The 13389-nt window shown below is 40.1% G+C and overlaps 1 protein-coding gene across 1 annotated transcript in view; it reads left to right on the forward strand.

Annotated features, from left to right (window-relative positions):
- Window positions 1-13389, forward strand: part of PDE8A (phosphodiesterase 8A) — a 129532-nt gene that overhangs the window by 102570 nt on the left and 13573 nt on the right. The window contains exons 9-16 of the mRNA XM_082322563.1: window positions 4537-4625; window positions 5924-5975; window positions 6076-6118; window positions 7059-7136; window positions 8391-8461; window positions 9106-9270; window positions 11915-11963; window positions 12752-12887. Coding sequence (XP_082178689.1) covers window positions 4537-4625; window positions 5924-5975; window positions 6076-6118; window positions 7059-7136; window positions 8391-8461; window positions 9106-9270; window positions 11915-11963; window positions 12752-12887 — 683 coding nt within the window. The remainder of the gene's footprint in view (window positions 1-4536; window positions 4626-5923; window positions 5976-6075; window positions 6119-7058; window positions 7137-8390; window positions 8462-9105; window positions 9271-11914; window positions 11964-12751; window positions 12888-13389) is intronic.

The raw sequence follows: 13389 nt of genomic DNA on the forward strand, positions 1-13389 counted from the left end.
TCATGGCACTCTGTGTATCTAGGCAGTGATGCAAAAGCACCGATGCAAAGTTGTGATGAGTCACACTCTGTAAATCAGGGTATCAACACAAGCGTTCATCAACAAAAGCTGCACTCTAGCTGGGTGCAAATTGCACATGCATTTCAACAAGAACGTGTCACTCATTTCTACATGTATTGGCCTTTTGGAAGAGATCCCAGCAATAGACAATAGTTTGGGTTATGGTGCTTCACACCTCTCTTGCCTGACCGAAATTATTTCAGTAAATGTATGTAATATAAAATTGAAGTTAAGAGGGAGTATTTATTAAGTTATAATTCAAATACATTAGATGTGTCAGGCTTTAAATCCACAGCATCAATTCTCAAGATATGAAGTGATCAAATTTTTAATATTTTAGTGTACTGATAAAAATGTCTTTAATAATGGAAATATATTTTACTCTATGAATGATAGAAATCTAACCCTAATCCATCTCCTTCCTTGCGCTTATTTTACTCTCTGACTTTAGGACTTCCAACTGTGAAGGCTAATGAAATACCACTTATTTAAACCTGTCTGTCTGGAACAGCTTAAGCTGTGTTAGGTTATTCTGTTTACTTGGTTTTTGTATTTCCTTTTTGAACATTTTATAGTATGCAATCTATGTAGCCTTACATTTACATATTAATAGAAAAATGAATTGCAAATTAAATTCTTACAGGAATTATTTGTGAGTAGAAGTTAACCGTGCTGAACAACCTTTGAAATACTGCAGCCTTTTGAAGGTGCTTTAGTTTGAAATCATTTGTGTCAAGATGTTACAGCATTTTCAGAGGCACCTAACTTGTGTCTGGAGCATTCTGACACGGTCTGTATGTTTTTTTCAGGCTTGTGATTTCTTTATATTCTAAATTTAAAAGACTGCTTCACATTACAATAGGCTATATATTGGCTACTGTAGTTTATAGCATACCAAAAAAAGCGAAGCGTCTACTATTGTGATATTCTCCTGTCAACAGATTTGGCTTTTCTGTTTTGAACAAACATGGTAATATAACAAAAATAATAGAAAGCAAGATTTTCTGATCTTTAGAAAAATGTAAGCTGTATAAAATCTACCTCTAGTTTTTAAATGGAATTTAGGAAGATGAACTCTTGGAGCTTTTCCCCTCTTGTGCTGACAAACATAGCACTGTGAGCAAGTTCAGTATATCCAAACAAAAGTTCATAGGTATTATACACAAAAATTGCTAATTGCGTGGTACATAGGGATTCTTGGGTCAGGATGTTGTTTCTCTTAGCAAAAAAAAAAATATCTCTGGAAGTTCATTTTTTGTTACTACAGCTGGCTGTAATTTGCAAGAAGCCAGCGTTATTGAAAGGCATTTTCACCCATCCATACTTGAGGAGTTAAAAAACAAGTTGTACTTTCTTCATTCTTCTGTTTCATAATTCAAATTACATCCATTAAGACGAAATGTGCAATTCTGACTAGAATTCTTGCTGCCTCTGATCTCTGAAGTTTGACACAAAGCTCTTTGTCTTAGTTTCACTGTTTCTGAAGTGAGATGGATAGCTATCGATAAATCAGGCAAGACATGCAATTCCTCTCACTCCTTGGGAATTACTTGCAAGATAGCTATCTTTACAGATGGGGTGGGAGAGCGATCACGCTCTATGATAAAGGTCTATGGCAATTCCTTCCTAACTCAGCCTTACTTTCTGTGAGATTGTTGTCATGACATCTTGTGTTTGTTTCGGCTTGCTCAGTTTTCTACAAGTAGCTTGCTGAACTTTGCTGTCTAGTGCAAGAAGCCCCAGTCTAAAAGGAGGGCTGAACTGGGGGATTACTTACTGTGCACGTATGAGTGCTCAGCGGATAGATGCATGCCGTGGCCTTCTTAATGAAGTTTGAAACCTCAGCGCTGATTCACTCTATAAAGGGTGAAACCATTTTTTTACTGCGTATGGTTTTCACTCTGCATTCAATCCCAGCACGCCAGGCCATGCAGAAGTGACTGATCACTGTACTTGTGTGGCTGTAATGTAGACACAACGATGAGCTTGACTGACAGCACGTCTTGTGAAGTAGCTCTTCTGTGTTGGATTGCTGACAGAGGATCTGTGAGCGAGCATATGGTGTTCTTAAAATATGTTTAAGTAACGTCCCTGGGAGAACTTTACCTACCAGCAGGAGTTTGGCTTGGACTTCCTATTTCTCAGAATTCTGCTGACCTTTTCCACCACGCATTTCCTGCCACAGTTTCACAGGTTTTAGAAATTCACAAGTTGAAAAATTGATCTGTTGACTAAGAAGAACACATTAGTGAATAACCTGTCTTGAAAAGGATGCACTTTCAATGTGGGAATTATCCAATCTGTACCTTATGACTTCACCCCTCTGTGCATATTCTAGGTTTATTACCTGGGTTAGAGATCGATTACTCATCTCTGCCTCATCCTGGTTGTCAGGAAACTATTGATATGCATACTTTTAATTATGAGAGCATTGAATTTTGTGATGTTTGCTTTATCTTCATTTGTATTCCTCATGCAGTTCACAGGAGACGATATTATGCTCACTTGACAATTTGTTATGCACAGTTCTTTTCTCCGACAGATCCTCGGAAAAGCCTTTCATATTTTTTTCTGCACAGCCTGTCACCATGCAGCTCTCTGCAGGCTGGAGTCTTTATTTGCTGGCTTCATCAACATAAATGCAAAACTGTTCTCTCTCTACCTGTGCTCTGGCCTGCTTGACTGTGAGATCTGTCAGTCTAACATAAATAAATATGTATCATGTGCCTCACAAAGGTATTTTCACATAGGTTTGTAAGATCTGATCTACAGTCTGTTGAACTCAACTGAAAGACAGCAGTTGGCATGAGTAGTTTGTATTAAGTGAATATGCAGTATGGAATCAATTATTTATTAATCACTTGGTATTTATTAGATGCCCAGCTCAAAATAAGCGTCTGTTAAAAAAAGCCACCAACAACTCTTCTAGGGATGGAAATGTGTAGGCAAGATTGTAAATCTTGTCAGCTGCCAGGTTACAAAAGACTGGCTTTGTTGGAAGGTTACTGGCCTCTGTGCTGCTGCTGCCAGAAATGAAAGGGGGAGACCAAGGGTTCCCCAATTTTGCTTTCCCTGAGTTTTCCTGAATAGCCCTGTGAGGGGGCAACTCTAGTCCAGGCACCACACGTAAGGGGAGACCCGGGGAGGTCCGTCAGTGTTGTGGTATGTGTCTTTGCTGTGGTATTTGTAGCACAGTTTGAGAAGCGGCAGCAGCGTGGTGAGGGAACTGGGAGGGAGCACCAGGTAAGGGGCCCGTGCCCCGGCAGGTGCCGACGCCGCGTTTAGCCACGTCTGCGTGCGTCGGCGTGGGAGCTCTCCTACCCCACAGCATGGGTGTGGGCTCCGCTGCAGGGAGGTGGTTTGGGGCTGGGTGTTAGACCATGGCGCTGCCTTCTGGATCTAAAATCTCTAAATAACAAAAGTGATTGTTTTAACAGTATTTCATTTAAAAGCATGTCTTAAACAAGGGAGAAGGGACATTTCCTGAGTCTCACTGAAAGCGACAATGAGGCTCTGCACTAGGAAGAAATGTCTCGTTTCCAGACAAAAAGACTTCTCCCTGCAAAACGAAAAATTCCTTTCCACCCTGTCTTTTTTTCCCATTTATGAATTTTATCAAAAAACAATGATGCTGGCAGTGACAATCTGATACTTCAAAAATTGTCTACTTAAATGTGATCCTGAAACCAGAGTGCTTTTAGAGGGGAGGTCAGCAGATGGGAGGCAGAATCCAATAGCTATTCTACTAGGCTCTCTTTTGCTTTAAAAAAAGCCAGGATAAATCTCTGCTGCTTTTTGAGACTGAACTGACAGTGTGGAAAGGAAATGTGCTAGGATACCAAAGTGCTTTTAGTCACAGATATATTTAATGTTAACCAGTGATAAGACTTCCCAGCTCTGCAGAAGAGACGATGCAGTCCAGAGGTGAAGGCAGACAGGTCGGCATAATAGTTTCTCACCGACCTTCCTGTCCTGGGAGGAATCGATGCAGTCAGGGAGAAGGGCGTAGCAGTCTCAGCCATGTGGTGCGTGGTCCTGGGGCAGGGCAGGGGGGTGCCCCACACTGTCAGAGCCTACAGGTGCTCCTGGAGCCTCTGAGGGACTCTTGCTCCAGGAAGGCGCTGGTCCGAGCTCTCGCTCTTGGGGGGGTCTTTGCCAGGTCTCCCCCCAGTGACCCCCAACACCATTTAGGTAGGATTGGGAAGAGAATATGTGATTCTGATTCCCACAGCACCTGAGGCTCAGCTGTTGCCATCGGGGCACTCACATGCTGCCCCTCTGGAAGCTCTCTGTGCATTGGCAGCAACTCAGTGACCTACAGGTTAGGTGACAGGGGAGAAATTTGAGGGTAAGCACAGTTTAACCAGTCTTGAGTAGTTTTGTATTGTAAGACAGCTTTCAGTGAAAAAAGGTATGGAGCTACAGCTTCTCTTCCTCTTTTGTCTGAACTTCCTTCCACTTGAATTCCTTTTTCAGGAATGGCAAGGAATGTACTATGCGAAAAAGAAAAATGGAGATAGCATACAACAAAATGTGAAGATACTACCTGTCGTTGGACAGGGAGGGTAAGTATGAAAGTGAAAGCCATGATTTAGGTCTGAATCAAAGCTCAGTTTAGAGTTCAGTTGCTTTCAGCAGACATTGGATTATCCTGTTACTGAGTATAAAGGAAACTTAGGAAAGGAAGAGAGCCTCAGACCTCTGCATTTAATTCCTTGGGGCAAAATCAACTTTACGTGCTATGTGCAGGGAAAGTGAAATTCTCCTAATTCTCCCCAAAAAGGAGCCAAAGATCCAGATGTGCTCACTTGTGACTCTTACTCTTCTAATACTCGCTGGAGTGCAAGTGCACCCTCCTTTCTTTCTGTGCGTTGTGTTGGGACCACCAGGACCTATGTCCTCTTCCACTGTGCACCTGTACTATGTCTTTCCGTTCTCGCCTACTCATGGCTGTTGCCGAGTGTCTTTATGTGATGAGGTCACTGTTTGCTTTGATCCTGGTCAAAATTCAAGCATGTCTTGATTTTTTGTGCAACTACCACTTGATCCCCGAATAGAGCATTTGGAGCATACAGGTATATGTTAGTTATTGGTACATTTACGATGAGTCCTTCTGTACTATATTGGGAAAGAAAGTGGATCAGATTGCATGGAGTAGTAGTTTCAAAGCCCTCTAAGGCAACATAAATGTTAATTAAAAGCACGACACATTATCTTCCAGACTTGGTCGAGACAATAATTTAGAAAGGTGTGTCTTCATGAAGGAAAGGCCAAATGCAGCTTCTTCATGCAGTTACTTCCTAAAAAAAAAGTGTTTTGGGTTGATTTCATCCCTGGAAGTAATTCATGTTCTCTACTGTCCCATCAATAGAGTGAAAACATATTTTCAGCTTAAGATGCCAAACTTGTAAGACCAATATGTATTACATACATTGCTACTTATGGAACAATCTAAGCCCATTTGAAGCTGGCTCAGAAAGTTTCCTGGTCATCAAGGGTGTAGTTTTCAGTCTGATTGCTCTATCCCTAAATCCTATAGAAGGTTTTGATTGTTGGACTGCACTGTTGCATGTTTCGCATTTGTATCATACCTGAAACATCCTACAGTAGCCCAGAAGAAAGGGGGGGGGGGGGGGGGAGGGGGGCAGAGAGAAAGAGGACGAGCCAATCTTTGCAAAAGATGCTTCCATTTTGTATTCCCCATCACATGCAGAAATGTGGGTTTTTTTCATTCCCAGTTGAGCCTTACTGCCAGAACAGGATTTGTCCTATATTAATTTGCTGCTCTTACCCATTTTGTGTATCAGCACTGAATTAGAGCTGAGGTTTGGATGGGAATTAACACACTGTTTTTTGCCTACAGAAAGATTAGACACTATGTGTCAATTAGTAGACTGTGCAATGACAACAATAAGGTAAGTGAAAATAGTGCTATGCTTGCTTTAGTTTGAGCCCTAAATATTACAAAATAATGGGAAAGTTCTGACTAACTGGATTTCTCATACTAAATTGTAGGCGGAGAAGACATGTGAGCGTGTTCAGGCTGAATCTCAGACAGGTATGACACATCTCTTCTGTCCTAATAAGCGGAGAACGTACCTGGGGAAAGAATAAAGCCCACTGTCAGTGATCTGACTGAAAACCACAGTTGCACAGGACAGTCTGAACAGAACTATTTAGCTAGTGATAAGCTGGGAATCCAGCTCAAAAGGAAGGAAGCCTCATTTGTTTTAGAAGTGAAATAAAGCAACCCACCCTTGAAAACGCAGTAATAGGGCCCCAAGTTGGTATTGTGGTATTGCTGGATTCAGTGTCACATTTCGGTTGTAGGTAGTGGATCCCTGTGACAAAATTAGAAATAAGAAGGATGCTGTCTAGTTGTCATGTTGTTGCGGCTGGTCTATAGCTAGTGGCATGCATGTTTGCATTGCTTTTAACTGTATTGTGGGGTATTTGCATATGGGTGGAAAGGAGGATGACCAACACTACCATTCACCCTCATCCCACATATCAACACTTCAGTTAAGACATCCCTGGCATCCAGGCTGCAGGTACTTGTTAACTGTAGCCTTGGTAGCACAGGTTGTATCTGTTGGAGTCCGTAAGGGACCTAGGATACATTGCCTAGTTTGCTAGCCTGTAGTCTAGTTTGGTCCACCAGTTCTTTGTGGCAGTTGTTACTTGAGTGAACTCAGGTGTGTTGCACAAGTAGTATTCACAGCTACAATTGTGTCACTGCCAAGAGAGGAACTTTTCCTTCCACACTGTTAGATCCCTTCTGCAAAAACATTTAGGCATCTTCTGCCAGAGAGCATGACTGGATTCATGACAGTGTAATTGGGTGAGAGTTTAAAAAGGAGCTTTCATTGGCTCTCATCTGCTGGAGCATTGTGGTAAATGTCACTCAGCTGCTATCGGGCTTTCTCTGAGTTTCAGTTCCTTTAACACACATCTTAGGCACAACTTAATGTCATTGTACAATATCGTTTTCTCCACAGATATTCAGACTTGCAGACACAAAGACAGGAGGAAAGGATCACTAGATGTCAGATCCACAACATCACGAGGGAGTGATGGTATGTTAAACAAGTAGATTTTTCTGATTTCTGTATATATTCAGATTTTTATGTGCATACATACCTACACATACAAATATACGTAGGCATGTATGTGTATATATACACATACACACACATGAATAAAATAGCAAGTCATCAATTCATGAACATCTTTCCATTTGTCAGATAGCCCCATTTTCTTCTCTTGAACTACTTTGAGTCTTTTTTTGAACGAGTGGAGAATGGAAGGCTATTGTCTACCACCCTGCATGGAAGACCTCATGACATTCAACACAGATACTGTCAAGTACAAATGGCAAACTCTAAACCTAACAAATTATTACATTTCTTACCTCTTCTCTTGAAAAAATATGAAGATTTTTTTTTACAAATTTTGTTTTCTTTTCACTGTGTTGTATTTTGCTCCATTAGATCACCCCAGACTTGATAGATGAGTTACATATTCAAAACTGTTACTGATACTTACATGATTTTGTTAAAGCATACATCATTACAGTCTAAGCAGCATACACTAGTCAAACGTGGAAGTAGGTCTGTGGCAGTGAGAATACAAGCATGCTCCAGTATAGCAAAAATAGCATTGATTCTTAAGAGCTGCTCAGCACAAAGAGTAACAGAGATGTGTCTGCATTTTATAGGTAGCACAACATAATTATCCAGAAAAATCCCATCTTGGCCTTTTCTTTACAGAACCAAAATTGCTAACAGATATAAAACATTTGTTTTTCAATTTCCAATGAATAATAGGCCAGAACCTCTGCTGTTTTAATTTGGCATAGCTATCTTCACTTCAAAGGAGCTTCACTGATTTACCTCAGCTTGGAAGCTGACTCATTATGACTTGTCATGTTGCATCAGGCAGCAAAAGTAGATAGATCCTGTAATAACCTAAGTGCAATAGTTACCTACCTGTGCCTGCCACTTTATACACAAACACATCTGTATAGTCTTTTAACTGAGTTTTTAGTTGAACATTTTAATTAGTTAAACTAAAAAACCAAAGCCATGATTTGGCCAGGCTGTTACAGCTACTTATCTCTGATCTGGGATATCGGTGGTTCAGCAGGCATCTCTTTGCACCTGTGTGTCCCCAGCATAACAAGCACATGTATGCATTCTGCAATAGATTGCCTGTCAATGGCACAGCAGGGTAAGCAGTTCAGAAAATGAATCAAGATTTCTTGGCTGAATCCTCCTGTCGTGTCTTGTCGCTGAAATCAGGATACAAATTCTGCTTCATTTTCCACATAGGCAGCTCACAAAGGCGGCACTCTTCTATGGCCAGGATACATTCCATGACTATTGAAGCACCCATCACCAAGGTAATGTGCACCGTCACTAGCTGTTGTCAGTTGCGCTGTACTGGAATACTGGGGCACAAGGCTCCAGTACAGCATCCAGACTGAGGAGCAAGGCAGCGCTGGCCTCTGATGCAACTTCATCCCCTCTTCCACTTGCCCACTGGTAGAGCTCCTAAAAGCTAGATGCTCTGAACAAAGTTCTCCCAAGCCTGCTTAGTAGAATGCCCCCCATGTGGTCAGCCATTGCATGACCCTTTTTAAGGACTTTTGCCTATGCAAAGGAGGCACTAGAGTGCCTCCTTACTTATGCATTGTAAACTGCCTTCTGAAACCATTCAAGGATTTGGCAAAAATCAGCTCTTTAATAAATTGAGAGAGACAAATGGGAGAAGGTTATATTAAATCCATTCAGAGACATTTTGAGGCTGTGCCTTGAATTGGAAAGTCATTAATAAGACTGCTGTCTTTAAGGCCATGATCTTGTTCCCAGAGTCAGTAGCAAACATCAGTGTTTTATTAGCATCCCTTTCATTTAGATTCTCCCACATATGGATTAAAGTTGTAGATCTTGTTTATTTGCTATGAGTTTTCCATAGTAATTGATGAGTGTCTCTGTTCTTTCTTAAATCACTTCTAAACTCAAAACATGTCTAATGCTAAACTAGGTAATAAACATCATCAATGCTGCACAAGAAAGCAGTCCCATGCCAGTTGCAGAAGCTTTAGACCGGGTTTTGGAGATTTTAAGAACCACTGAATTGTACTCTCCACAACTGGGGACAAAAGATGAGGATCCACATACAAGTGACCTCGTTGGAGGGTTAATGACAGTAAGTACATACTGCCACAAACAGCTATTGATTAATGTTCCACTGCCTGATTTTCCCAATTACTCGATCTTTATCATCTGTCATGTGCTTTGCCTCTACAATGCCAAATTTTCAGGAAAAACCGCACACCTCTTTTTGTGGATTTTCCACCCCCCACATGAATAGTGTAGCTCTGAAAATGGGAGGAAAATTGACCAGTCCCTTTGAAGCACTAGTTTTGCTAGAAGTGGAAAGGAAAATCAATTCTTTTTGCAGTGTGATTCATTTTAGAAAGGTCTAGATGGGAGAGGAAGAAAGAAAGATAGCTAGACATTTGTATTTATTAATTAGAATTAGAATGGCATGTTTTGGGGGCTTTTCAGTGTATAGAAAGAACGTGTTTTCAAAAGAATGCAAAATATATATTTTTGTTGCTATTTCTTGGATTATATTTGTACCCATAGGGACTCATAGAAAGATCAGAGTGCTTTGAGCTAGAAACATGAATGTTCAATATTAAAACACAATCATGCTCCACAGAACTCATAATTTAAATAAATAAGGCAAGAAAAAGACTGAAAAAGGCATGTATTATGTTGTTATGTTATGAAGAGAGGTATGGGGGCATTGGAAAAAGAAGCATTGTACCCAAAGTTGAACAAAGGGCACGTGGCAAAGCAAGAATTGAACCCAAACCTTCAGAGCCTGGAGTCTGACCCTCCTGATAATAACTAGATGAACTTAGATGAATGGTACCTGTGCCTTAAGGATATGTGTTCCCATTAGTCTGTAGGTTGCATATAAAAGGCTACCTCAGGAAAAAAATTGACAGTGTGTTGGATGCAAAAAGGCTCACAAGATGTGAGCTTTTCAGAGATGTCTCTGGGCTATTATCATTTCATGCTGTAACTATCAAGACGCCTTTGCAATATCTATCAGAATCTTGAAACAGTTTACATATATTTTTGCCTTTTAAAATACCACAGCAAATATCTAATCAGAAGAAACATACGAGGGACTTCAAGAATTCCAGGTGAAGACCTGAATGGTTCATATAGGGTTGAATTTACTAACTCTGTAGACAAAATATATTGTTACCTTAACTATAAAAATATAGGAAGAATATTGATACATATAATCATTAGCATCTCAAAGTTAATCTTTTCTCCTGCTGAATACACACAGTGCATAAACTCAACTGTTTTCTCCTTTTTGTGGATTGTTGATTCTTACATACATTTGTATTCTGACTGTATTCAGTCCATGGTCCCAGAACATGCAGGTAACAATATTGAAAAATACAAAATCCTTACTAAAAATAAAACAAAGTCTATTTTATGGAGCAATAGAAAAGCTGAGAAAATCCACTTCAGAGCATGAGGGTATATGGTATAGTATGACTTTTAAAATTATCTGGGAGAAACATTTTTCCAGCAAAGGGTCTGTTGAAAACAGAATCATATTATTCCATTTCATGTTCAGAAGTTATGTCTGAGTAGGGGAACAAGTAGTAGGTTATTGGATTTGAACTCTCAAGCAGAATTCATGATGGGAAGGGCATTTGGAGTTCAAAGATGGATTTGCCAGATACAATTACACCTGCTATTTCAACTCTTAAAAAACTAATCTTTGATTCTAAATTATAGACAGCATCTGGTGTCCTAAATATTTGTGTCATAGCAGTGCTATTGAAAAGTCACTGAGCTAGTTATAGGAGTAGTACTCCCTTTCCTTTTAAATCACAAAACTCCAGACTAATTTACTTATAAATGTGAAAATAAAAATGAGATATAACAATTCTTTTAAGTGCAGATATTGCACGTTCAGATATAGCATCCACATTTACTTCTGCTATACTTTGGGTACATAACATTTTTAGTAAGGTGCATTCAGAAAGATTTTTTTTTTAATAACTTTTTTTTTACATCATGGGCTAAACATTGAAGTGCAGTAACAGCTGTATACATCAAAAGAGCAAGAAGGATTTGGGCCACAGCATTTAGAATTATGAGCTGAAAAGTAAATACTAAATATGTCATTCTGTTAGTTTTAATCCTTCATCTCAGTTTGCACATTTAGGCATCATGCCAGAATTAAGCCTAGGAGGCACTGAATTGGAGAATAAACAAGCATACGTTCTTTCATAGAAGGGAAGCCTCAGAGTAATGTTGCTCTGCAAACCCAGCAACAAATCATGAGATTCTTATGCTACTGAGGTGACCTGATCTGCCAGTACCAGGGGGAGGAGAGCAGAAGCATGTCTCCATCCATTCCCTCCCACCACCCACCTTTGCTTGTTGATGGGAAGTATGTGGACATACTGCGTCTGGTTTGTGCAACACATCTAGAGCCTGTGTGCGTGTTGTCCAGACAAAGGTGAGTGTGAGGCTGTAATTCCAGACCTCCATCTGTAGCTGAGAAATTTGAGTTTTTACCTATCTGAGTTCATATTGTATCCCATATCTTGCTGTTTCTCATCCATTATGAACTCTATGTAAAACAGGCAAATCTTAACAGTACACAGAAATACGGGAGAGGCAGCTTTGAAGACTGTGACAGGTTGCAGTCACGCTTCTCTAAAGTCATTGTGCTACTGTTTGGTGTCATCATCTTATAGACCTTTTGTACAATACCCTGCATTTAACTCTCAACTTCTATTGAACAGGATGGTTTACGAAGATTATCAGGGAACGAATACATACTGTCAGCAAAACGTAAGTTTTGATTTAGAATCATAGAATCGTTAAGGTTGGAAAAGACCCTTAAGATCATCAAGTCCAACCGTTAGCCTACCACTGCCAAGTACACCACTAAACCATGTCCCTAACCACCACATTTACCTGTCTTTTAAATACCTCCAGGGATGGGGACTCAACCACTTCCCTGGGCAGCCTGTTCCAATGCCTGACTGCCCTTTCGGTGAAGAAATTTTTCCTAGTATCCAGTCTAAACCTGCCCTGGTGCAACTTGAGGCCATTTCCTCTTGTCCTATCGCTTGTTACTTAGGAGAAGAGACCGACCCCCACCTCACTACAACCTGCTTTCAGGTAGTTGTAGAGAGCAATAAGGTCTCCCCTCAGCTTCCTCTTCTCCAGGCTAAACAACCCCAGCTCCCTCAGCCGCTCCTCACCAGACTTGTGCTCTAGACCCTTCACCAGCTTCGTTGCCCTCCTCTGGACACGCTCCAGCACCTCGATGTCCTTCTTGTAGTGAGGGGCCCACAACTGAACACAGTACTCGAGGTGGTTACTGAGATTTTTGTGGTTACTGAGATATTAAAGCACGTTAAGAAATTTAAGGAACAGGGGAAATGTGATCAGGTGTTCTTTTTTATAAGCATTGTTTGGTTTTGTTTTATTTTTATTTATAAGCATTGTTCTGCAGCATTACTGAGCTTTATAGGAATGAGAGTTGCCAGGCGTTACTACAGAAAATAAAACTTTTAAAGTAAAAGTCTATCTTAGGGTTATTAATAGTGATCTGCAAATATATTCCTCAACAGAAACTCATCAGGTTGCTGGCAGTTTGATCTCTCCAATCTCCCTCAATGACATACCACCACGGATAACACAGGCAATGGAAAATGAAGAACACTGGGATTTTGATATCTTTGAACTTGAGGCTGCCACCCATAAAAGGTCAGTAAACTCAAGAGCTCATAAATTGAAGTTGCTGAAAACCGACTCAAATGTCATCCTGTAATCAGCTTTTTAATTTCTCTACCTGTGCTTTTAAAATGGGATTACTTTTATTTTCAAAGTCAAATGTTTGAAGTTTTCTCATTGTCATTTCTAGTTGTGTATGAACCCATTAAATATCTTCTGTTTCATCATACACTATTTCCTGCAGATTCCCAGTGGATGTAAGTGACGATTATATATCTTTGATATGATATAATAACAAAACATCATTTTAAAAGCCTTCCTTTTCTGTTCTCAATAATAGAAAAGTTCTACAAATCAAATTGTTGTCTTGTGGGGATTCAAATTCAAATTATGGCCAACTACACACAGAGTCAACATGCTGATCAGTTGATACAGATTGTGTTTTATTTTCTCTCCATGTAATTGGGTAATTTTTATTCCTAAATAGATCGAATACAGCTTTTCACCAGATATCCCATTGCCTTTCTCTGGGATT

Source organism: Platalea leucorodia (genome assembly GCF_965183815.1).
Source record: "Platalea leucorodia genome assembly, chromosome: 9".
In the NCBI taxonomy this organism is placed as follows: domain Eukaryota; kingdom Metazoa; phylum Chordata; class Aves; order Pelecaniformes; family Threskiornithidae; genus Platalea; species Platalea leucorodia.